We start from the raw sequence: 25,872 nt of genomic DNA, 5'->3' as shown, positions 1-25,872 counted from the left end.
ACACACACACACACACACACACACACACACACACACACACACACGCACACACACGACTTTGCTGTCGTTTGCGCGCCTGCGCAGTCAGGAAGCAAGGAATCGAAACTGAAATGGAACACGGAAGAAGACATGAGACGCTGCAGAAGAAAGTAGCCTTTGCTTTTTATTGATTACCTGCTAAAATGTTGTCATTGAGTGTTGAAATCCTTATCACTAGGCATTGGTGGCTTTATAGGGGACAAAAACAATCAGTTCGTAACCCTCAACCATTGTCCCTGTTTGAAAGTGTCTACTTTCGTGTCTGTGTGCGTGTGTGCGTGTGTGCGTGTGTGTGTGAATTGTGGTTTAAGATATCTGCTCATGCCAGGATCGAGGATAACCGACACTAATATATTCAACGTCGGTTATTCGTTATCTTTTTACTCCCAGTGTTGTGGCAAGGCAAATACTGAGACATCTTTGGATAATATTAATACTTTGCTAAATTGACCCTTGCTCCCAATGGAATCTATCTCAGTATACGCTTTCTTCACTCTGGACACTTCTGTCACCTGTTGTTAAAGGATCTGAAGCGACCCGTGACCAGGTCCAGTCCGACCACCACACACAGTGCAAGGATGGCAAGGATGGCAAGGGGGTACAATTCGAGTGCTCAAAGTCCATTCAGGCGAAGGTAAGTTTAAAGGTCCCATTGCATGCTACTTTATGGATGCTTTAATATAGATATTATTGCCTGGGCCCCTAACACAGTATTTGAAGACGTTCCTGAAATCCAGCCGTGGTGCACAATTACAGCCACTACGAGCCAGTCGCACATTGAGCAAATGAGGAGTGAGGCGGGTCAAGGAGGAGGGTGTGGTGTTACCCTGAGCAGCTTGCGGCCATATGGTACCATGCGCTCTTTTTACAATGGATGTATCGCAATGGCGAGGCGCACAGTCACGGCCTTAGGCCGTGTTCTGTAAACATTCTAGAACACTCCAGGTGCTCCGGCGGGAGTCCTGGAGCTCTATATCTTAATAATATCATATTAAACATAGATATCTATATCATATAATATTTCATTAATAAATACACAGGATCAGTTGTTATAATCCCTTGTCCCAAAATCCAAGGAAAACACATATTCAGAAGCCCCTGTCCAAACTAACCTTATAAGCACACTGGCTACTGAGTTACCAACCAAAGGTGAAAAACACGAGACAACTAGCCCAACTAACAGCAGTAAATACAGCAGTAAGCAGTAAGCAGAATATCATTGGGGTTATCATGTGGGCACCCTCTTTCACAGATGTTTCGTTAAGTTAGGCCCACGACACCTCCTGAAGGCTTAACAATGAAACCAGCGTCCCGGATTCACCCCCCTCAATGCTGCCACCACATTGCCACATTTAATGCATCTAAACACTCTTTCCTAATCATGGCCAAAAGCTGTGTGTGCCTACAGATGATATTATTATTATGATATTATATTATGAATCTCAAATTACTGCGTCGCGTTCGCCGACGTCACTGGTTCTTCCACGTCCACATCAATCTGAAGTAGACTGAACCACGACATGGAGCAGAAAGGGATTGTTGCCCGCGATTGTTGACCACGATTGTCTCCCGCCGGAGCCTCGCTGCCGAGGGACCACTGCCTCGGCAGCTGGCATCCTGCAGCGGGCAACGCCGAGGCGGTGGTCCCTCGGCAGCGGGCAGCGGGAAGCGGGGCTCAAGCGGGAGACAATCGAGGGCAACAATCCCTTTCTCCTCCATGTCGTGGTTCATGTACTTCAGGGAGTCAAAGCCAAAGTTCCTTTCCCCGAATTCCTTCTCAACCATGCACCAATACACCAACAGCAGAACGGTTATCCAAATAACAAAGAAGTGTACAACACTTGCGTTACAGTCCTGGAGCTCTATATCTAAATAACATCAAATAATAAAAAGATATCGATATCATATAATCTATACTATCACGGCCAAAAGCTGTGTGCACCTCCAGATGATATTATGAATCTCAAACGACTGCGTGGGGTTCTCCGACGTCTCTGGTTTTTCCACGTCCACATCAATCTGAAGTAGTCAGTAGACTGAACCGCCCGCTGCCCGCTGCTGGGCGGTGGTGCCTCGCGGCAGCGGGCAGCGGGGCTCCGGCGGGAGACAATCCCTTTCTCCTCCATGTAGCAGTTCATGTACTTCAGGGAGTCAAAGCCAAAGTTCCTTTCCCCCAATTCCTTCTCAACCATGGCTGAGATAACCCCAACTACATTCTCGTTGTGGAAATACCAGAGACGTCAAAGATCCGACGTGTATTGCGCCATGACACCAACAGCAGAACGGTTATCCAAATAACAACACTTGCGTTACAGTGTGTGTAATCACACACACACACATGTGGCGGTCGTAGCTCATTGTCTCATTGGTGGGTCAAATTCCCTGGGCGGACAAGGCAGAGGAAGGGGAGGTAGCTTGGCCCCTTATGACGACATATGGGACCCCATTCCAAATCAGCGCTCCTGATCTTCCATTTTTTCAAAGGCGAACAGGATACCTAGCCCTCGTTTTACACCGAACGCAAGTTTTAGCCACTTGGGGACGATAGGCAGGCTAGGGGAACTCCTATTAATGTTAGACTTGTGGAGTGCTAGGCTTGTTGTTATATGCTGGGGGACGGGTGATGATCTGGAGGAAGGTGCCAGGTAGGGTGGTTCCTATTGTTCATTTTCTCTGACCCTTTTTTCTATGTCTTTTTTTAAGGACTGAGCATTCTCTTTGGAAGACTCCTTCCAATTTAGGAGCCCGGGGGACACTCCCCTTCGGCTCAAAATCTCGTCAGAGAACCGGGACAAAAAAGCAAATTAGCCTTGCAGAATGGAAGCAGGTGGAAAAGATGAAGATACTAAAACAGATCGCGGAAGAAAAGGACATGACAAAGAACCCCATACATCGAGTCAGTTCACCGGCTTTTGAAAAACCTGGTAAGATTGGTTATATATTTAAACAGCCACAAGAATTGCAAACCACATGCATGTACACCCTACCACCACCGAGTGGCAGTGTGGACTATCATTGGGTACCAAATGTTTTCAAATTATATCATGTCAATGTTACCTCATTTGGATAATTCCTGACCGTTTGTGGATTGGGCAATGGTTTCAGTCATTTCTGTATTGGTTGTGGCACATGACACAATACTCATCATGCCTATAACAGCCCTAACTCTATATTGTGTAACAAACGCCAGATTATTCATATGGTAGCTGTATCATGTGAACTCCCTTCAGAAGAAGAAGGTATTTGCTGATGATTAGAGATGAATTATTGCTACAAAGAAGTGATGCAGACAAGAGGAAACCACCCTTCTTTTAGCTTTGTTATCAGAACAACGTTGCATGTATTAATTGTTTATTGATTCTTGGTCAAAGACCGGCTGCCCATCCTTATTGCAGGAGCGGAGATTCTAGTGTTGGCATGCTTTTTCTTCTTCCCTCACACTCCACTGTATTTCTGCGCATACTGCAGCACTGTGGAGGTGTATGTGTGTGTGTGTGTGTGTGTGTGTGTGTGTGTGTGTGTGTGTGTGTGTGTGTGTGTGTGTGTGTGTGTGTGAGGAACAGGTTTCTCGGTGTGCCTGAGAGATGGTGCGATGATGGTGACTCATCCATGGTTTGTGTGTGCATTTTTGTTTGTGTGTGTGTGTGTGTGTGTGTGTGTGTGTGTGTGTGTGTGTGTGTGTGTGTGTGTGTGTGTGTGTGTGTGTGTGACTGACTATACCTGTGTGAGAGAGTGAGAGAGGGGAGGCAGCCAATGGTATAAATGAGCCATAACAAAGCCTTTGCTTCACATCGGAACACTGCAGTCCAATGTTGCGAGGCAGATTTCCCAAATGCACCTAACGCATTCTGCTCAAAGAAACATTGATTTGAGTACCTGCTGGATGCAAAAAATAACCATCCCTTTAAGCCAGAGGTCGATGACATTCAGTTAGATGAGGTGCAGTAACATCCTAATGGTGGCCTTAAGACACAGTTATAGATAGTCGAGCAACACGAGACAAAATCGATCCGGTCAAATAAAATTGTGATTGTTCAGCTTCCGCCTTGCTGTTGTCAATTCGAATCATGTTGCTGGGATAATGAAACAGTTCTTTTTCCCCAGCCACCTCAGGATCTTTAACTTCTCGGACCTTTCCCAGCAATAAGAAAGATAAAGCAGTGAGTACAACATCTGACGCTTGGGTCTTTAATTGCTCTTTGTGGTAATGAGAGTGGAACCGATTGGAGAGACACAGTGTGTACCGTGTCGTACACACAATACAAAACAAGATTACCTTTAAAATTACCATTTAGATGATTTTTGTAATTAATCATGTTTCACCTTCTTTAAGCTCTCCCCCATTCGTAGACTATACAGCTATTCATCAACGTTATTTTCACTCGACATCAGAGTAGAATAGTGGGAGGATAAAGGGAGAGGCCTTGAAGCGATCATTGATTGCAGGTTTAAGAAAGGAAATTGATTAGGGTGTGAGTTGTCTAATACATTGGAAGACACAGGTGTTTCAGGGCTGTTCCATGCACCTTTGTAGTTTAATAAAGGCATTGAATCATGCAGGATCAGCAGTTTACACTCAGACCTCGGAGTCACATGAAAATGAGCATAGGCCAGGAGTGGATTTATGTGTAACCATGCACATTTTTACATTACAGTGTTATGCTGTTTCAGAAAACCTTCAGGCTTTAAGCATTCTGGTACCGTATGGGTTTTCAACAGTCTGTGTACTGTATACGATTTGGAATGTTTATTTTTTTTAGTTTACTGAAAGGGCAAAATGCTTGGTCAAAATGAAAAATAAACATCATTATCATGACATAATAAAGGCCTACCTGTCAGATAGAGCATACTGAGCATCGCTTTGGAAGGCCTCGTCCTCCGCAACCCTTTTTATGTGTGGTGGGCCACAAGGTTCTATTTTGGCTCCACCATTATTCTCTATCTACATGCTGCCTCTTGGACACATCATTCAGAAACACAATGTCGCTTTTTACTGCTAAGCAGCTGACACGCAGTTATACCTCCCATTGAGACCTTGTGAACCTAATTGCCTAGCTGCCCTAGCAGACTGCAATAATGACATTCAATGCTAAAAGTTACAACATTTCCTCCAGCTCCATCTGAAAGCCAGTGGTTAATTTGAATGGCCCTAGCCTTGGCTATCTGTCGGCCAATAATTATCCAGACTGTATGAAACCTTGCTTTGACTTGACCCAGACTTAACGTTCAAGCCACATCTCTAAAAAGGAGTCTAGTCATGTTTTCTACAGATAAGAACCATCTCCAAAGCTAACCTCTTCTTCGTGGACACTGATGTTGAAGAAGCTGAGGCGTGCCTTTGTCTTTTCTCGACCAGACTTCTTCAACTTGTGTCTTGCTGGCTTCAGCCAAAAGGCCCTTTCCCCCATTCAGTTAGTCCAGAATGCAGCAACTGCAATAGAGGACAGCACATTACCCCATTCTTTTCTGCCCTCCCTTGGCTCCCCATTAAGTACAGAATTAATTTAAGAATTCTACTAATTACTTTTAAACCTCATGAGGTATGTCCCCAAGCTACAGTTTTGACCGGTTTGATCCCTGTGAGCCAGGACATAGCCTTTAGGTCCTCAGGGGGAGCAAACTGTTCCACAATTTAGGCAAAAACCAAAAGATGAGCGGGCGTTTGCCGTTACGGCTCCCAAGCTTTGGAACACAGTGCCAGCAACCATAAGGCAATGTGATTGAAATCCCTTCTGAAAACACAACATACTGTGGTGTTGTCCTTTTTGCTGCCATACATGCATTTTTATGATATTTTATACTTAATTATTATTGTATTATTTATTTATACTTAGTCTAGTTTACTGATAAGATGTTGTTTGAATGTTTTTGGACATTTTTAGTATCCTTCAAGAAAAATGACACTCTTTGTTTGTTGACTTATCCGCTTGTTTTACCATACAAACACAGTGTAAAGGCAGTTTTATAGAGGTGCTATATAAATAAAGTTATTGTTATAACTATAATGACTATAAATTACCCTTAAGACAGCACACTATAGAATCTTCTCAGTATTGCCACAGGCTCACTATTACATTTGATGAGATCATTCTACCATCTTCTGCTAATGTCATTCTATTGTAACATTAGCACTCTTTGTCATTATCATTGTGTTGCTTCAGTCTATTTGCTTATATTTCATTTTAATTTAGCAGTTAACACAAGACCAAAGTCAGACTGAAAAAATAAGACCAGTGGGGCACCCATCACTTGTAAGCCCGGCCATGGCAAAGAGCAGAGCCATCGAAGAAAAGAGGAAAGAAATAGAGAAGGTACAACACAACACACACACACACACACACACACACACACACACACACACACACACACACACACACACACACACACACACACACACACACACACACACACACACACACACACACACACACACACTAGTTCTGTGGGATAAATAATACATATTGGCCTGGAATAGTAGTTTTCTTACTAGTGGGGTGCTGTCTGCTACACCAGAGTCCACATGCCTATTATTTTCTTGATCAGTCTGAATTAATCTGTTTATTGCTTTACTTTTACTACACTAGCCAGAAGACAATTGTTTTCAATGAATTTATCTGCACACAGAAGGATGAAGAAAAAACTGAACAAAATGTTTAACGGAAAATAAAACTTAAACCTAACATGTTTGACACAAAGGTTATGGACCAGGACTGTTACACCAGTTTATTCAGGGGTTGATGTGGACATAACAGGTTGATTTAACAGGTCTACTACTGATGCTTCAGACCAGTACGAGAACGGCTTTTATTCACACCAGAGTCCATATTTTAAATGGGTTAAAATTGAAGTTAAATGAAAAGTAGGTTAAGTAGAAGACACATTGATAAACATCCAAATAAAAATTGTCAACAGCACGGATGTAGTTGAAAAACCACGACCAAATAGTGGCGTGGTGGACCTCACACACGTGCTTGAAAAGCAAGCTTCCAGGTGACGGCACATCACATGAGGCCCGGTGCGTAGTGTGTGAGCGAGTGTTTCTCTCAATCCACTTCAAATTAAGAGAAGGTCTCTTATTTTCCTATCTCCATGGTTACAGCAGAAAGTGGGCTCTTTCAGAAAGCAGACTGGATACAGGTCGCCTCACACAGCCTGGCATGTGCAAGGTGCACGGTGCACGCGAGTGGGCACGCGTGCACACGCAAGCCTAAAAAAAGAAACCGGCAAATGATCACGCACATCGTCCCTGTGTGATGAACCGACGCTGTGAGGAAAGATGAAATGGATGCTAATCTATCCGGGCTATCTCAAGCCTTAGTGCTGTGCAGTTCAAAGGCCCGCCTCCGAGCAAAACAAAAGAAGGCCAACGAGACGGTGTGTTTGTGTGAGCGTGTCAATGTGTTTTTTCCAGGTTTATCAACGGGACTGTGGCACGTTCAGCCGGGTGGTGAAGCAGCTGGTCTCCAAGGACCCCTCGTTAGTGCCTCCCATCCGCTTCGCTGTGCAGGAAAATCTCAAGGAGATAGGCCTGCGCTGTGCTGCAGCCATGGACCAGTTTATAACCCAGTATGACCTGAGTGCAGCCTCCCAAGAGATGCAAACACACACACACACATAAACACATATGCCCCTCGGTTTTATTTTTATTGTTAGTCTGTGTGTGTGTGTGTGTGTGTGTGTGTGTGTGTGTGTGTGTGTGTGTGTGTGTGTGTGTGTGTGTGTGTGTGTGTGTGTGTGTGTGTGTGTTTGTTTTTGTAAAGCCCAGTTCAAATGTCCAGATCTTAGTTGTGTCTCTGTGTTTTATAAAGAAGATGCACCAAAAATGGCATTTTGTATATCTTTATAGTATCAGTGAATCACATTCACCATATATGGTTTATTCAATTTCAGAAGGTAAATGCTTATGCTAGAAACCATGGTATTGCGCAACATGTGATGATCCATTTTATTTTCATGTGGGTTGAGCTGAGCAGGAAGTTGATGAAGAGAGGGTAGACACCTGACATTGAAAAGGGTCTTTCGATCACTTTACCAACCGCTGTTTTCAACAACCACATACCAGTAAGCTTGGACATTAACTGGCACCCTTCTGGTTATTCATTGTAATACACTTTATTTCCATATAGGACGACAACATTAAAAGGTACATGCAAATCCTCCTATCTCTACCCTGTCTTATACAAATAAGGATTCTTAAGTTACAAAATATATTTATATAAATATGTAAGACAATATGTACATAACATTTACATTACCACATCCAATACTTTAAAGACATTTTTATTTCTATTTTTGTTTACTTTATATACATTAAACAGGTATCGATAATTTATTGTCACTATTAATTTGTCCTTTATTTATCCAACTAAAAATAATAAGTATTAAAAAAAGAAGTATGTTGAAGAAAAGAAGACAGGACCGTACCTGACGTTACTTTGCCTGATAGAACAAGGAGTTGAGGCCTATCTAGCGACCTGCCATTGGTAAAGCATGGAGAGCAGTCTATGTAGAGCACATGGTGTAACAGACTATTTACATAAGATGATAACTTGGTCTGTGAGCCAACACTTTTCCAGCAGCTTTTGGATTCCACTGGGGCAAACTAAGTCGCAGCTCAGTACCTACCCCACAGTTTTCTCCATTCATATCGCACAGCTTTCACTATTCCAACACGATATCTCTCGATGTGTTCTCCTCTCGGTAGGTTTACGCCAATGTGTTCAGAGCACTGGCCTGTGAGCAGAGGCTGGCCAACACAGCCCAGGTTCTACAGTGATACAAAAAACTCCCCTTTTGACATGTTGAAAGGACTCTCTGGTGCAAAGGGTATAAACTTTCTCACACACACACACACACACACAGACACACGCACGCACATTAGCCAGTTATTTGAGACCAGACCAGACTATATGCACGATTACCGATCAAACAGATCCTTATTTAGCTGTCCCTTGATTTGAGTCAGCTGTCCCTTGATTTGAGTCACCTCTTCTCGCGATAACGTCATACTTTGTAGGTGTACACAAACAAGAGTTGTGTTAGATCACAAACAGCAGGAATCTGCCATTTCCTTTCTTCATCATCCGCTCCACCCTCAGTTTCTTTCCATTTTACTGTACACGCAGTCCCTGTCCACTATCTCTCTTACACATCCCACTCCCTGCTCCCTCCCACACATCCTTCTCTCTCCCGCTCTCCAGTCCCCGTATCCTCTCCCTCACATCTAGGAGATGGCACAGTTCTTGCTCTTTCTCCTTTGGCGGGTGTGCATCTGCCCGTGGAGGGGTCCATGCAGGGGCGCGTGGTTGCCCGGCATCCCGGAGGGGCTGTAGCGGTGCCGGAGCTCCTCGTTGTTGATGTAGCGCAGCTGCACGGGCCGCGGGATGGCCTCCCCCTGGAAGTAGGCGTCGTCCTCCTCCGACTCGGAGCTGGAGGAGCAGCTCGAGCACCAGGGGTCCGCCCCCTCTCGGTAGCCCTCGGCCCAGAGCGGCCCGCCCTGGCCCGGGCCCTGCGGCTGCCAGCCCGCGTTCTGCAGGGTGAGGTCCGAGGTGGTGCGGGGGCAGGGCCGGTACTGCTGCTGCTGCCTGTAGGCGCCCGGCGCCAGGCCCAGCAGCAGCTCCCTGGCGGCGTGGCCGCTGGGGAAGCGGTCGTAGTCCTCCTGCACGCGGCGGTGCGGCGGCTCCGCCACGTGGGCGGGCCGGTCGGCCACCAGGTGCAGGGCGTTGTCAGAGCGGGAGCGGCGGGAGCGCTTGTGGTGCCGTCCGCTGCGGTGCTGGCTGTTACCGTGGTTACCGCGGCGGTGCTTGCGGCTCCTCGGTTGCGGTTGCTGTTGCTGGGATACGGGTTCCTGCCCGTTAGGGTGCCGGCGAGGGGTTCTCTCGCTCATGGATGACATGCGTATGTTTCCGCTGCTGCCCATCAGACCGGCGTGACCGTTGGCGTTGAAGGCCAGGGGCCGGGAGGGGTCCCAGTACTGCAGGGGGTAGCCCACCCTCAGTGCAGCGTCCATGTTCCCATACAGACGGGAGGAGGAGAGGGACTCTGTGCTGTGGAACTGCATGGAGGAGCTGAGAGTGCCCATGTGGCTCTTCTCAGACACATTCACGCCCGAGTCCTTACTCAGATCAGGCATAGAGAACCTGGACAGATGCTCCTGCCGCTTACTGACCCCGTCCAGAGAGTTACCTGTGAAGAAAACACTTCTGCATCAAATATTGCATCCGAAGATGTGTGTCATTACATGCATGATTCCTGTCTATTATGTCCTTTACATAAAATGATACTTCACCTGCGGCGTTGGATGTGATCAGGGAATCCATGGATCCACGAGGAGTCTGTTCAAGAGGAGTAAGGGTTTCTTGGAAACTCATGCCATTGATGGGGTTCCTCCGAATCAGTGGGGGCCGGTTCGCCCTCTGGAAGCCATGCAGGCTGATGCTCCTCTTGTCTGAGATGCCCTGGCCCTGGCTGGACACCTCGTTGAAGCTCATCTGGGTGCGGAGCTTGGTGGGCCGGAACTCGTCCTGGCTGTGATGGATCCAGTTTTCGTTGAAGGATTGGCCTCTCAGGGCGGCCATAGGGGTTCTCTTGGTGTTGCCTTGTTCCTTACCCCAGGAATCAGGCCTCTTCCCTGGGTTGACGGGGCTCTGGGTGGGCGGGTGAGGGTTTGAGTTGGGGTTGTAACCCTGTCTGGGATTACATTGGCCCAGCATCTGTATGGGTGTGGGAGTGGGAGAGGGTTCCCGCTTGGCGCTCTCATAGGCAGCAGAAGGGTACGCCTCATCCCTGCTCATCCACACCTGGTTGAGGCTGGGGGCGCGGCTGGGTGTGCGGCTCGGGGTTCGGCAAGGGGTCCTGCTGGGCGTCGGGCCGGAGGACACGCTCAGGCGGTCCATCTGGACGGAGAGGGGGTCTATCTCAGCAGACATGCGGTCGGGCATGGGCGCCGAGGCCGGCTGCCGGGCCTCAGCGTTCCGTCGTTCCTGGCTCGCATTTCGACGTTCCTTTTTCCCAACATTGGTGCTGTGGCGGGACTCCCGGGACCGGGCGCTCTGGAAGGCAGAGTCCGAAGAGTCCGATTCGTTCGGTTCCTGATTGGTTCACACACAAGAAAGCACTGTGTTAGGGACATTGGTTCAACAATGTGGAAAAAACGTGAATGGTCGAGAGTAATTCCTGGTGTGCTATCATTGCAATTTTTTCAATGTGCATGATTGGTTACCTGTCCGGCACTACAGGAGCGTGAGCAGAAGATCTGGCCCTGCTTGGGGAGGAAGGGGCGGCCCAGCAGGGAGCGCTTACAGCGGGCGCAGCAGAAGCACTCCTCTGTCGCGTGCCAGTGCTGTCCATCATAGGTCATCTGGCCTTGGTCAATCCCTGAAAGTCAAGCCGTAAAACACAACTTAGTTGCAGATCTATGAATGGAAACTATGAGATGATATGGTCAATGAGATCCCGATTTTGTTTTATTTGACATGGTGAAGGGTTGATTAAATCTGAAATATTAAATACTGAATAATGTTGTATATACATGGTTTCATCGATCTGAAGCAAGACTGGAACCGTACCTTTGATGGTGTGTATTTAGTCTGTAGATGAAACTAATCGGAAATATGTGTGAGTGGTTATTCTTGTGACATAAATAAATACAAATATATCATGAATAAATGAGCTCTGGCGCTACCTGGGTTTATGTCCCCGAGGGAAAATAATATTTGTTCGGTTACACTCAAATGCCTGATTATGCGGTTGGTAAAATAACACAACACATTTCATTGGACGCGATCCAGAGCTAGGGGAACTAATCATCTTTCCTTCCTTCCATCTGGATGCAACATGGCATCATCTGAAACAAGCAGAACCCTCCACTGTTGCTGGAGCCAGAGAGGATAATAAGCATCCACCTCTCACTGCGCAGACTACGCCTCTCTGCAGCTGTGTCGCGCACAGGGCCGGGGGTGCATATGTTACCCATTGTTAAATGTGTTCCCTAACGTCCTCCCTGGAGCTTTCCTTCACAGTGAGCACACGCCGTATCCTTCCTTGTTTTCTGACATTCTCACGAGCATTTCTGCATCCTTGTACCGTATCAGCAGTTCAGAGGATCTTAATTATGTCTCGGGCAGTGGTTGACAACCTCGGGGTTGCCTGATATGGCGATGAGGCCGTGGGAGAATGCTGACTTATAAGCTATGGATATTGTTTGATTGCATTTAAAGTAAAGGTAGACAATATGGAAAAACAAGCAATGGTAGGCTAGATTTGGAAAGTATCCACCCAGGAAAGTCCCACCCCTCCCCTCGAGGCCTCCCTCCTAATCTACTCCCCCAAAATACGTGACTAGTAGCTAGCTTCAGTAATATGTCGGCCTAGCCTTGTGGAAGTCGCTGGACGTGATTGGACAGGGTTATTAAAGGCCTGCAACAGCCACAATCAATCAAATGAATGCTACGAACATAAGATCATTGGGGTTAAAATCATATGCGGTGAGGCCACAGATCTGACACTTTTGTAAACATATTGTGGTTGGATGGAGTTTCTACCCCCTTTGGGTGTTCTGTCTGGGCCAACAATGGTTGGCAAACACGGCATAGGCAGAAGTGTGGTCACCTATGTGCTCGCCGCAGGCGTCGCAGTACTCGGCGTAGAGGGACTCGAAGCAGTTGCAGCAGTGCGGGCGGCCGTCCTTCATGATGTAGCGCTGGCCCCCCAGCACCGTCTCACACTCGAAGCAGCAGAAGTGCTTCATGTGCCAATGCCGGCCCTCCGCCTCGGTGCATTCGTCAGCAAAGATGATCTGCATCAAGTACAATATCATGTTTATTAACGCTGATTCGCTCAAAGCCAGAGATAGCAAATCCGTCTGACTGCTAAAATCCATCCAAAAGGCTTTCGGGATGGAAGGAGGCCGTGGTAAAAGACGGACTAAGCCAGAGACGGCGGGGCCAAACATTGACTAATAAAGAGACATTTCCTTTAGTACTAATGTGAGCCTGTCAGTGGTTGATACAATCAGCGTCTCACCAACGATTCTGCTGGCGGCTCAGACCGGCCGTCGTTACTCTTTAAAGGTATGTATTTGGTATTATTAATTCAGAGCGAGTTGAAAGGCTCTTTGACCTAAATCAACCGTTTCATGGCCTCTGAAGCGTTTGAAGGCTGTGGGCGGGGGCGGGCGGACGCACCTCATCGCAGGCACAGCAGCGGGGCTTCAGCCGCTCAGCGTGGTGCCGGCCACAGAAGATTTTTCCGTCCTGGTAGAAGTAGATGAGGTCCACCAGCAGTTCCTCGCACATGTTGCACACAAAGCACTGGGGATGCCAGCACTGGCCATGGCCGGTCCGGGCAGCAAACACTACGATTTCCCCTCCGTTGATTTGGCCACCGCACTATAGAGGGGAGGATAAAGAGGGGCAATGCAGGACGTGATCAGTGGACAGAGAGGCCTGCATGACGTTCCAATTATACAGTGTTAGAGAAGCTATGATATAGAGCCATAAATAAGTACAAGATACAAGAAGATTGCATTGAGTCAGTGCCTCATGTTATATGCCTTAAATGGCACAAATAAGGAATTATTATGGCAATACTGTAATATTACTAATAATAATAACATGAACTAGATATTCAAGGGCCTCAAATGAAATAGCAGCGGTTAATAGTTTGGGGCATTTCAAAAGCACAAACTAAAACATAGCGTCTGGAGAGCGTAGAGAATGTAAGCCCGCTACCTGCTCACAGCCGGCCCCGGTGATATTGAGGGGGAAAGGACGCACACTACCCCTCCCCAGGTTGTCCATCTTCCGCTGGTTACTGAAGAGCTTCAGCTCCCGTTTCTCCTCCTCGTCTAGAGTGTTGCAGTAGCGCACCTGACCCGGGAAGAAACACGTAAAAAATCGTCATCCATCTCATGTGTATTCAAACTCCAAGACTGCCATTGAAAAAACATCTATTTGTTTTTACCTCATTGTCATGTGGGGGCAACTGCTGAAGAAGTTGTTTGATGCGATATTTCTCTCCTGGACTATTAACATAGGGGACCTTGTCCTCCGGTAAGCAGCTGTAGTACTGATGCACCTGGAACAAGTATACAACACAAGGCAGTTGATGACCCAAAATAGAATCACACTTATGTTTGATCAATAGTTAACGTTATGGTAAAAGTGCTTTTCTCCCGGGTCATATTGTAACCATGGTAACAGACTAGCAAATCTGTCCAGAGATCTATCGAGCCAAGGATTAATTTAACTAGCTGATTTAAATATTTGCAATGCCAATATTTTGACATTAGTGTTCTTAGGTTTGGCCAGCCAAGGTCAGCCTTTATGCACATCAAGGTTTGTGTTTTTCAGTCTGCTTTTATCTATCAGCACAGCCCTTGAAACCAGAATCTGGAAAGGAACTTTATTTTTCTACAGATGACATTCAGAATGCTGTGGCAACCGTTGCTTGTCAATTATGTGCGAGACAGGAAAAATTACAACATATGAAACCTGGTAAATGAAGGACAAAATCTAAACATTATATTGCAGCATAACAACAGTATTGCTACTAGTCTACTTATATTTATGGTAATGATGATAACGACGATGAGAAGGAGGAGGAAGATGAGAACAAATATGATGCTAAAAATATATATATATAACGATATGAAAACCTTGTTTAGAGTCAAATGATTGCATGGCTATTTTCTGTTATTTATTTATTTCGACATTTCTATAGCAGACTATATATATACAGAGACATATATGTATATACAGTATATGCTAAACAAAGGGTATATATATATATATATATATATATATATATATATATATATATATATATGCATATGCATATATGTATATGCTTTGTTCATTCATTCAAAATAATAATGAATGAATGATAATGGAACAAAAGATGCCTTTTGTTTCTTTAAAAATCATCCATCTTTATTTTTAGCATCTTCTTTATATATACATTGGACGTCAAACAAGGGGCCGCTCTGACTGTGTTGTATCTCCTGTGGCATGAAAGAGGCCGGGAGATCCTCCCTGCATCCTGTCAAGACAGCTGACTGGAGAAATGACTATTATCAGGCATGCTTCTCCTCTATTAGGGCAGCGCTGGGAGGTCCGCTGCCACACACTGCTAGACTTACTTTAAAATTACACAGGATTCAGTTCAAGCCTTCTTTTTCCCTGGGAAGCCACTGACATTTTGAGCCCTTCAGAGCTTTATTCACATCCTTAAATAATGTGTGATGAATCTGATATGAAAAAAAACAAAAAAGTATAGATGAATACATGAGGATCCAATGTGCTAAAAAAGAATGCACCAACCATTCGGGGAAATAATAATTCTAAATCATCAACTTATTTTCTTGATAATGATAACATCACGTGTAAAGGATGGCGTTGCAGCATCAGGGACGAGAAGGGAAGCTGTAAGGAGGAGAAGGGTGTGGGTTTATATCTGATTCGGTGTACCTCTGTCTGCCTCACCTGTTCTGGGCTGAGGCCAGGTGGGGCCCAGGCGTATTCCTCCAGAGCACAGCCAGAGTCGTCGTCCGAGGTGGAGTTCCTCTGGAAGTCATACATGAGCTTGGTGACGGGTGTCTTCTCCATCTCCAGTGGCATCTCTGTCAGAACATGCTCCTCCCCTGGACCCTCTCAGCAGCACACTACTACGGCAGGTCTATAGGGTGGTGGGGGGAGATGGGGGGGGTGGTGGGAGGGTGGTGGAGGTAACAGGAAGTGGTACCGTTTTAAACAAGCACGAGAGAATAGGAGAGCGATTATACGCTGATAATAAGCGGGCCATTAAAAGGAAACAAATGATAGGGGAGGAGATTAGCATGGCAGAGGAGGTGAGAGCAGAGAAGTGTAGCCTCTTTAGTATTCCGGGCTAAATCGGGATACTGCAGCTTTAGTTTTCCCAGTGGTACATACCAGGTGCATCAAGACCAAAGCACAGATAAATTACAGAGTTTTAAGCAGAGCTATATAAAACACGACACACATAAACGTCACACGTTAGTGCAACAGGAAAAAGCGACAAATAAATGACATCTATGATACTCGCTATTAGGAAACATTGGTTTGTGCATTTAGCGGTATTTGGATGAAACAATTCATTGATAGTGGGAACGCTGTAATTTGGCTATTTTAAAGATTGTAACAATTTGATGTACGTTTTATTGTGTGGCTATTCAATTGACATTTCTAATTTAGTTGACAAATGTTCAACACACAATCAAAGAGATCATTGATGAACAATTGAAATGCCTGCACACACACACACACACACACACACACACACATACACACACACACACACACACACACACACACTATACACACACACACACACGCATGCACGCACGCAAACACGCACACACACACACAGGCACGCACGCACACACACACACACCCACACACACACACACACACACACACACACACACACACACACACACACACACACACACACACACACTCTCACACACACACAACACATGTACATTTATATTGGTTCTACAAGGACACAGACAATAGAGGCAACAGACAGAACAGAAATGTTTCCATTTAGTGCAGAAGGACGAAGAAACAGAGAGAGAGACAAGTCCTCATTCTACATCCAAGGGGAAAGAGAGAGATGGAGAGAGAGTGAAGGGAGAGAGAGAGAGAGATGGAGAGAGAGAGAGAGAGAGAGAGAGAGAGAGAGAGAGAGAGAGAGAGAGAGAGAGAGGGAGAGAGAGAGTGAAGGAAAGAGAAAGGGAGAGAGAGAGAGAGAGAGAGAGAGAGAGAGAGAGAGAGAGAGAGAGAGAGAGAGCGAGAGAATGAGAGAGAGGAGGAAGTTATCGGGAGAGGAAAATAGGGAGAGATAGTGAGAGAGAGTGATAGAGAAGGAGAGCTAGAGAGAGCCTCTTTGGATTGAGAGCATAACAGCTGCACTCATTACTAATACATGAATGATTAGCAAGGGAAAGTATTTATGCCATTAACAGAAACATGTAATAGAAGCACAATTAATTTTGTAAGTAAGTGGAAGATTTATTGGATCCAGCACACATTAATATTTAGCTGCGAATAAAATGTGTATAAGTGGAGTGAAAGTGGAGAGGAATCCATCTCACTGCATGGTTTTCTAGTTAAATGTGGTTTGTGGCATAATGGCGGTGTGTGACCAACAGAGCCATTAGCACATTCCAAAGCAGGCACAGGTCGACCTGTCTGTGTGCAGAATCAAAGTCACAGATTGATGTCATAGCAATGCCTGAATACATTTCCAGTGGCAGCGGGCACGCGTCACGTGGTTTGTATGTCGCCCCCCACTCTACTGGTATATTGCGACTGTGGTTTTAACAGAGTTAAACAAGCAAGAAATCAAAACAGAAGTGAACGGACCCATTTGGCAGCGGTTGACTTCTCCAATGACCGGATGCGGGTGACTAATGCCAGAGTTGGTCTATAGATGGACTCTGCGCATTCCTTTATAAAGGAACGGTTGAACGTAGGTGTGAGCAAGACCTAACCTAGCCTCTAACTGGAAGAAGAGAGCAATAGGGTCTCTTTGGTAAGCCTTGTGTGTGTGTGTGTGTGTGTGTGTGTGTGTGTGTGTGTGTGTGTGTGTGTGTGTGTGTGTGTGTGTGTGTGTGTGTGTGTGTGTGTGTGTGTGTGTGTGTGTGTGTGTGTGTGTGTGTGTGTGTGTGTGTGTGTGTGTGTGCACATTTGTTAGTGTGTCTATGATTTTTGACGTAATATAACACGCCATCGCCAGCCTGAGTGATTAGTCATAACAGGCATTCCTGTTTTTCTTCCCCAGCAACACAAGAAGAGCTAAGTGCTACTTTGAGCTGTGAACTTCTGTTTCCTGGAGGGAGAGAGAGAGAGAGAGAGAGAGAGAGAGAGAGAGAGAGAGAGAGAGAGAGAGAGAGAGAGAGAGAGAGGGAGAGAGAGAGAGAGAGAGAGAGAGAGAGAGAGAGAGAGAGAGAGAGAGAGAGAGAGAGAGAGAGGAGAGGGAGAGAGAGAGAGAGAGAGAGAGAGAGAGAGGGAGAGAGAGGGAGAGGGAGCTAGAGACAGAGACAGAGATGTTACTTTTGGTTTGCAGTCGGGTGTCATAGCCGTTCAATAGGCATTTCTTTTTATTTGCGTTCACCGCCTCATACTGCTTTGTCTAATCTACTGTATTGACAAATTAACTGTTTTATGACTGTATTATTCTTCTTCTACTTGATTTGAAGACTTCTAAGTCTCGGTAATTGATGGATGATATCAACATGTATATGCATTTAGTCTTCAGATTGGATTTTCTCATTTGTTTTTACTATCTAGCAATTTAGCTTTAGATGCTATGATCCAAAGCGACTTACAGAGTGAAATCAGATACAGGTGGTTCATTAGCGCAGAGGTGTTTTTAGCTATCGTACCCAGTACCTTTCAGCTGGGAGTCAAACACTAGCACCTCACCACAATCCACCTCTATCCCTTCACCCAGACACAAATAAAGACAGACCGAGAGGAACGGTCACTCTCTGTAGCGTCCAGCAGGAGACAAAGACATGCCAGTGGACCCCCCTATGTATAGAACCCCAGGAAGAAAAGATGGGGGTAGAGAGCGGAGAGATGAAGGAAAGACGAGTGAATGCAGTGTTAAGAGCAACGCTTCTCCTTTTCCACGTGTCATGCTTCACCCACCTCCCTCCATCCTCCTCCCATCCTCGTGCGCTTCTGACAGGCTCTGTGTGGGCGTGCATGAGGGAGAGAAAGAGAAGCAGAGGGAGTGATGGAGAGAGAGAGAGAGAGAGAGAGAGAGAGAGAGAGAGAGAGAGAGAGAGAGAGAGAGAGAGAGAGAGAGAGAGAGAGAGGAAGAGATAAAAAAGGCTCTTATTTATGTAAAAGCTGACATGAGAGGAGGTGCTTGGCTTGAGCATGCTGCCGAACCCTGCTTCTCCGTTAACTCTTTGCGGTGAAAAACAGCAGAAGGCAACCGTACGGAGTAGAAAAACGGGCTGTTTGCTCGCTGTGACTGAGAACAAGATGAACTGCTCACAGAGGATCTCTTTGTATGTGTTGTCACTTGTGTGGCCGGAGCTCGCCAGGAGAGGATTGGGGGTCCCGTTGGATGGCTTTGTCTCTTTCAAAGCGATATCAGTTTTAAGACACATCGCCCCATGCAATCCCAGCATACTATCCATCTGGTTGTCCGACGCGTCTTGGGACTAAACTTGTAATAAAGGTCTATATAAAGGTCTGTAAGGAAATCAAAGTTGTGCTTCTATTCCTTTAAAACAACAACGATCAACAACAACAACAAAAACTACAACAGCTGGCTGTATCTGTTGCTCCAAGCTATTGCCAAAGTCAATCTGTGCTCTGAAGTTTATTTTCTAGATGATAACATAATGACTTGCTGATTGCAGACAGAAACAGATACTCAGTCCTATCCTATCTCTAAAAAGATGAAATGCCTTCCTTTATCAAACCTCCCTAGGACGAAGCAAAGGTTCAGCCCAACCAATGAAATATTAAAGCATCACATAGAGGGAGGTTTGCAGCTATATATAATATAGAGATTTTAGTTGCCAGGTAGTTTTACTGTGTGTGGTTTGGGTATGTGTTAGTGCTTGTGTGCATGCATGCAAGCATATGTGTGTGTGTGTGTGTGTGTGTGTGTGTGTGTGTGTGTGTGTGTGTGTGTGTGTGTGTGTGTGTGTGTGTGTGTGTGTGTGTGTGTGTGTGTGTGTGTGTGTGTGTGTGTGTGTGTGTGTGTGTGTGTGCGTTTGTGCATGCGGGAGTGTGTGTGTGTGTGTGTGTGTGTGTGTGTGTGTGTGTGTGTGTGTGTGGTTTGGGCTATGCATATGTTGCCATTTATAGACAACAGAGGGAAGGTGAAATTGATTGTGATTCTTCTGCCGGCCGGTTGTGTCGCTGTCCACCATGTAATGCTGTAGAACATAGAATGCCTTCCTGCTCTGCTCACAGGACAGGAGCAGAACCATAGTAGATGGCTGTGGAAACCACTGAACTGTCTAAAGGTCAATTTCAGATAAATTGATGCAAATGTATTATGGGCACAGTTTAGGAAGGGAAAACCTAAGCCCAGAGGGAATAAATGTAGAGTTTCGGCTAAAGTGCTGATCTCAGCACATAGTTGCTTCTCCCATTCGCTCAGCTATTCAACACATAAAGCTGAAACATTCCGATGCATGCAGGCAGATGATTATATAAGAATGTATTGTATGACAATGATTAAATTACTTGCAACCAAGAGTGCCTATGTACGTGCATTGATATGCAGTTTTCTGCCTTTAATTGGACGCATCAAGGAGAGACCACATGTGTTATTGGCAGTTATGTTCATGTAGCAATCTGCATTGCTAATACTCTCTCTCAAATGAATCTGATTTTGAGCTGATATTATGACGCATCCATCCATTCATCCCCTCACCATCCCATTCATCTATCCATGCATCTATCCATCCATCCATCCATCCATCCATCCATCCATCCATCCATCCATCCATCCATCCATCCATCCATCCATCCATCCATCCATCCATCCATCCATCCATCCATCCATCCATCCATCCATCCATCCATCCTCCATCCACCCATCCATTCATCCATCCATTCCTCCATCCATCCATCTCCAAGTCAGGTTCCAGAAAGCACTGGAGTCGGTCCCAGACGCTCTGAGTAGTGCGCCAACCATCACTAGATCACATACTCCCCCCTCCCCTAAAAACACCTATGGCCAATTTACAGTCTAATATTAGACTAAGACATCTTTGTCTGTAGTGTATGTGGGAGGACACCCAGGCCGTACCCGCTAGCAACGAGGAAAGACAGCACCACAAGGGTGCTGGGCGAATACTCATCATAGAAAATATTATGTTGGAATATAGCTTCTAGATATCAGTACATGCATCACCTCACTACTCTTCTTCAGCCTTTCGTCATTGTTCCTCCTTACTCATCCACCCTTCCTCTTCCTCATCGTCATCCTCCTCCTCCACAATAATCTTTCTCCAGGTGCTGATTCGCTCCAGCGACTCTTTGCATCTCATCGTCGCTCCACTTCCACCCATAGCCACCGTGCACCACCCAAGCACCTCCCTAACAACACACTGATATCAGTAGATCTAATTAGGGAGGGGGAACCAGATGGGTAATGCCTGCGTTTGTCCCAAACAATCATCCTCATTCCTTAATCTAAATGGCTCAGCAGCTCTATTTGAGGGGAACACAGAACACTCTCAGAGATCACAAGACATGAATTTGATTTAGTTTGAGCTAAACGTCATGTGACGGGAGCTCAGGTGAGAGGTTCTTGGTTCTTATACCTCTCGTACCTCCCACGCCACACCCCATGTCTGCTCGTTCTAATATCTTCTCAGTACATGCTCTGTGGCTGAAGGAATGGCGACCGTTACATCGCAGGCTACGTCTCAGCCCGGCAACACATTCAGAAACCGTTCCACCGCGTAGTGTAAGCCTGGCTAGCCGTTCCCTGCTCCAGCCTGCTGAACATGTATCCCTGAATAATAATAAAAGGTTGGTGGAGGAGAAAAGAGGCACGCACGCACACACACACACACACACACACACACACACACACACACACACACACACACACACACACACACACACACACACACACACACACACACACACACACACACACACACACTCATATTTCAAACACACGTTTCACCGTACTTCAGGACCACCAGCTTGTCCTCCCGGTGAGAGCAGATTATTTTGCACAGTGTGAAACAAGTGTGCCAGAACGCTGTAACCTTCCACCAGCCAGTGTAGAAGCTGTAGAGCTGCTCACCTCGGTAACTACGGTAACCGCTGCTCAATCTCTCTAGCTCCCCCCCCCCACCGTTAACGTGATGTGATGGAACCCAATAGCAGGATGGCAGAGCGGAGGTGGCAGGAGCCAGTAGAAAAGCGGGTGCACATAGAGTATGCGCGTTGGTTTCAGTATCCAAGTCCTAATAAGCTTCCAAGGATACATTCTGCTACTACTACTTTAAAATACACTAAGGGTAATTATCTTGCGAAGGTAGGCTTGCTGGTTAGATCCCTTGGCTAAAAGGGCATTGATGTGTCATGGGCAAGAGGCCAGGGCCTGACCTGCTCCCGGGACACGGGTTACAACCTTGCACGGGTGAGTTCACTTTGGTGGTGGAACGTTCGATGCATCACTGTAAGGTGCAATCTAAACAAGGCCCTCTGTAACATCTAACGTCCAAAAGCAAAACCACTGCAATGCAGATGGTGCGGTTCAGTGCCCCGATCCGATTCCTGTGTGATATGGAGACGAACATATTAAAATATGACCCTAATTAATATTACATGATATTATCCATTTGAATGCACTGCAGATCATTGCAATGACGTGATAATACATTGTTTCACTGCGATTCCGTTCAACCAAACAAAATGCCAAACATGGGGCTCGTTATTACATTAACAGGCGGCTCACTCTGGGCTTTAATCAGTTCATAATCCCATTATGAGGATTACATTCTTAGTGAGATTTATTTGGATCAGGAATAACAAGGAATTAATTGCATGTGCATGACCCCATTGGAAAAGAGTTGACTGATTCAGCTGGCAGAGCAGAAGCTGAGAGTCTGTTTGATTACCACGGGGATCCTACATGTCCTACCAAATGTGAATTACCGTGTTAGATGCCTTCTGATATATGAGGTGGACGTCCCACCCATTGTTTTAGACAAGCACGTATGCATCGCAATCACGCACATTACATATAGACATGCACGCCTCACACTTTAATTCTATCCCGATATACACTGTGGCAACCCGGCCCAGGCCAATTAAGGATATTGGGAGCACCTGAGGAACAAGTGGAGAAGCAGGGCTTAAATAGCCTGCTTCTCCACTCATTCGGGGCTCTCCCAGCCTTGGAGCTCCTGCAAGGAGAGACCGGTCCTCGTGGGTGACGGGTTTCCACCCACGAAAAAGGGGGACCGCTGATTCCTCCCGAGGTTTAAGTTTTTGTGTTTGGAGAGACTTTTATGTTCTTAAATAAACATGCCTTTTTTGGCTTTCACCAAGGAAATGGTGTCCTGTTTGGGAGGAGTTGGTGCGCTCAACGTGCCGGGTTGCCACAACACACACACACACACACACACACACATACACACACACACACACACACACACACACACACACTCACACGCACACACACGCACACACACGCACGCACGCACACACACACACGCACACACACACACGCACACACACACTTATGCACACGCACACACGCTCGCTTCTTATCCTCATGATGTGTTAATTGCCCGAGGCCTGTTCCTGCAATTTTAAGTAGGACTCTCTTACCTACAGATGGTTGAAATTTCTCTGGGAATTTGCAAGCTGTAATTAAATGGAGAGCAAATATCTTCTCTTCTCACACTGTGTGTATGTGTGTGTGTGTCTGTGTGTGTTTGGGGATGACCTGAAATAGAATAGCAGGATTTCACCCGGCACATTCACACTCACAGATTTGTTGTGCGCCTGCGAAGCTCTGCCTAAATGGGAAGATGCACCCCCCGGTGTCTTCGATTGGGCAAGTCTCCCTTTGTTTGTCCAGTTCTGCTTTCATTTCAAATGACAAATTACCCCGTGTAACTCGTACTCAGATACAAGGAGAGACGGGGGCCAGCAGTGGGGCGTCTCCAACCCAGCTCACTGGAGCGACGCCGTCAGTAGATGGCAATCGGATCAACCTGCTTCATAGAACACAGGAAGTTTTGGGGGCCAGATTGAGCCTGGGATCTGATAGCAGAAGCGGGGCTGTGGCTATGCTGGGCCCTTCTCCTTCCTGGGCTGCAGGTGATTCATAACATCATGATGCTAATTTGCCTTGTTTGATGCTGTTTCACAACCCATGCCTCAGGCACTGTTATTTATCCACAGGGACTTGTTGCTGATGGTATATATGCAATGTAGGTGTGTGTGTGTGTGTGTGTGTGTGTGTGTGTGTGTGTGTGTGTGTGTGTGTGTGTGTGTGTGTGTGTGTGTGTGTGTGTGTGTGTGTGTGTGTGTGAGGGAGAGCTTGAGTGTGTGTGTGTTTGTGTGTGTGTGTGTGTGTGTGTGTGTGTGTGTGTGTGTGTGTGTGTGTGTGTGTGTGTGTGTGTGTGTGTGTGTGAGGGAGAGCTTGAGTGTGTGTGTGTTTGTGTGTGTGTGTGTGTGTGTGTGTGTGTGTGTGTGTGTGTGTGTGTGTGTGTGTGTGTGTGTGTGTGTGTGTGTGTGAGGGAGCGCTTGTGTTTGTGTGTGTTAGAGTGTGCGTTAGAGTGTGTGTTCGGGTGTGTGCATGCGTTGGAGTGTAATGTATTTTGTACGCTGTAAGCACATGAACACATGTGTGTGTGTGTGTGTGTGTGTGTGTGTGTGTGTGTGTGTGTGTGTGTGTGTGTGTGTGTGTGTGTGTGTGTGTGTGTGTGTGTGTGTGTGTGTGTGTGTGTGTGTGTGTGTGTGAGTGATCAAGTTTTTTACGCTTAAAACACAATTCTCAGAGAGGGAAATTGAGAAAAAGAGAGAGAAAGGGGGGGGGGGAAGACATATGGGATAAAAATAAGCCTGTAGCGATGAACTTTCAAAGATCCGTCCTTTATGTTTCCCCGATGCAACGTGGCACCGTGCATATATTGGGTGGCAGAGTGCCCTTATCTCTAATGCAACTCTACTTCAACACTAATAGACCTGAAAGCCTCTGTGTAACTTCGACACGGTCGTACGGGCACATCTCAGAGCACTCCCAGCGCCCTGGAGAAGAAGGGCTTTGAACCCGTGATGAATTTCCCTCAGTCCTCCTGAATGATTCATCGTCAGCCTAGCTACTCTTATCTTGAGCTTGAATCCAAACATTGGTTTACCAAACATGACATGACAGGTTAGTGTTTGTTCATACTATATTTTTCCTAAATCGTATCATATTGCATGAATCACATTAGAAATTGTAAATGTTAAACGTAGTCTGATGTTATTGAAAATGACCCTCGCTGGGGAGAGAGTAGCCATTGGAGGGCTGATTCATTGGACACACCTCTTCCATTGTTAGGTTCTCAAAGTTACTTTGTGCCGCAACGCTGTCAACAATGGAGCCATAATCACTCACGTCACAGTCTTTCTAAAGCCAACAAAGAAACATCTTTCGAATGTGACTGGCCCACAATGACGCAGACAATGAGACAGGACATATTGTTCAAATCTCAGTGGGAATCAGGCAACAGAATGTGCATTTACTATGAAGCTGAATGCTGTATTGATGCTGGATATTGAAATGACAGCCTACCTTTCGTAGTCATCATTTGAATTGCAAATCAGTCAGCGTGCAGCATGTCTGTATAGGTCACTCACATTTTTAAGTGAGATTGCATAAACAGGTGGGCACCACAGCCAAATTATAGGCTTTTGCTGTGACCCCTGACCCCAGTCACATTACATTAAGGCGCCAAAGCAGAGTTCACTTGAGTTCAGAAGACTGGCCCTCATTACAAAGGACATCCTGATGGAAGGGTTGGAAGAATACAGCCCTGACAACATGAAGACAAATGCCAAAGTTGGGCCGTTTATAAAGGTGATGAGTGTGAAATGATGAACCATCTTAAAGCTGCAGATCTTGACACAAAACAAACTAGAGGCGAGGGTGGGGCGACGCCTTGAGCTCTTCAATGTGGGCCAGGGGACATGGAACAGGACCGAAGCTACGTCTGGATCAAGGTCACAGACATGCACACACACACAGACACAAACGCATGCACACACCAACAATGTTTAAAATGGGGATTATTTTTTATGAAAATGCATTCTTAAC

General features: G+C 46.1%; 2 protein-coding genes across 4 annotated transcripts; one reads left to right on the top strand and one right to left on the bottom strand.

Annotated features, from left to right (window-relative positions):
- Positions 1-10: 10 nt before the first annotated feature.
- On the top strand, positions 11-8,952 carry LOC130384382 (periphilin-1-like). Of its 3 annotated transcripts, none has more exons than XM_056592543.1 (6): positions 11-149; positions 564-673; positions 2,743-2,963; positions 4,144-4,199; positions 6,231-6,350; positions 7,139-7,443. In XM_056592543.1, exons 1-6 carry the CDS (start codon positions 111-113, stop codon positions 7,268-7,270), a joined length of 678 nt encoding a protein of 225 aa, XP_056448518.1. In that variant the 5' UTR covers positions 11-110; the 3' UTR covers positions 7,271-7,443. The 3 variants fall into 3 exon arrangements, with proteins under 3 accessions (XP_056448518.1, XP_056448510.1, XP_056448501.1); XM_056592535.1 differs by lacking the exon at positions 7,139-7,443 and adding an exon at positions 7,451-8,952 and having other exon boundaries at positions 19-149; positions 6,234-6,350; XM_056592526.1 differs by lacking the exon at positions 7,139-7,443 and adding an exon at positions 7,451-8,951 and having other exon boundaries at positions 23-149.
- Positions 8,953-9,140: 188 nt separating this feature from the next.
- On the bottom strand, positions 9,141-15,671 carry LOC130384226 (prickle-like protein 2). Its single transcript, XM_056592338.1, has 8 exons — positions 15,522-15,671; positions 14,002-14,115; positions 13,770-13,907; positions 13,224-13,427; positions 12,649-12,835; positions 11,261-11,415; positions 10,328-11,129; positions 9,141-10,224 (listed from the first exon to the last, which is right to left on the bottom strand). The coding sequence occupies exons 1-8, from the start codon at positions 15,654-15,656 to the stop codon at positions 9,263-9,265; spliced, it is 2,697 nt and encodes an 898-aa protein (XP_056448313.1). The 5' UTR covers positions 15,657-15,671; the 3' UTR covers positions 9,141-9,262.
- Between the last annotated feature and the right edge of the window lie 10,201 nt (positions 15,672-25,872).

This window comes from Gadus chalcogrammus, chromosome 1 (genome assembly GCF_026213295.1).
Source record: "Gadus chalcogrammus isolate NIFS_2021 chromosome 1, NIFS_Gcha_1.0, whole genome shotgun sequence".
Taxonomy (NCBI): Eukaryota; Metazoa; Chordata; class Actinopteri; order Gadiformes; family Gadidae; genus Gadus; species Gadus chalcogrammus.
This window is presented reverse-complemented; position numbering and strand designations above follow the sequence as displayed.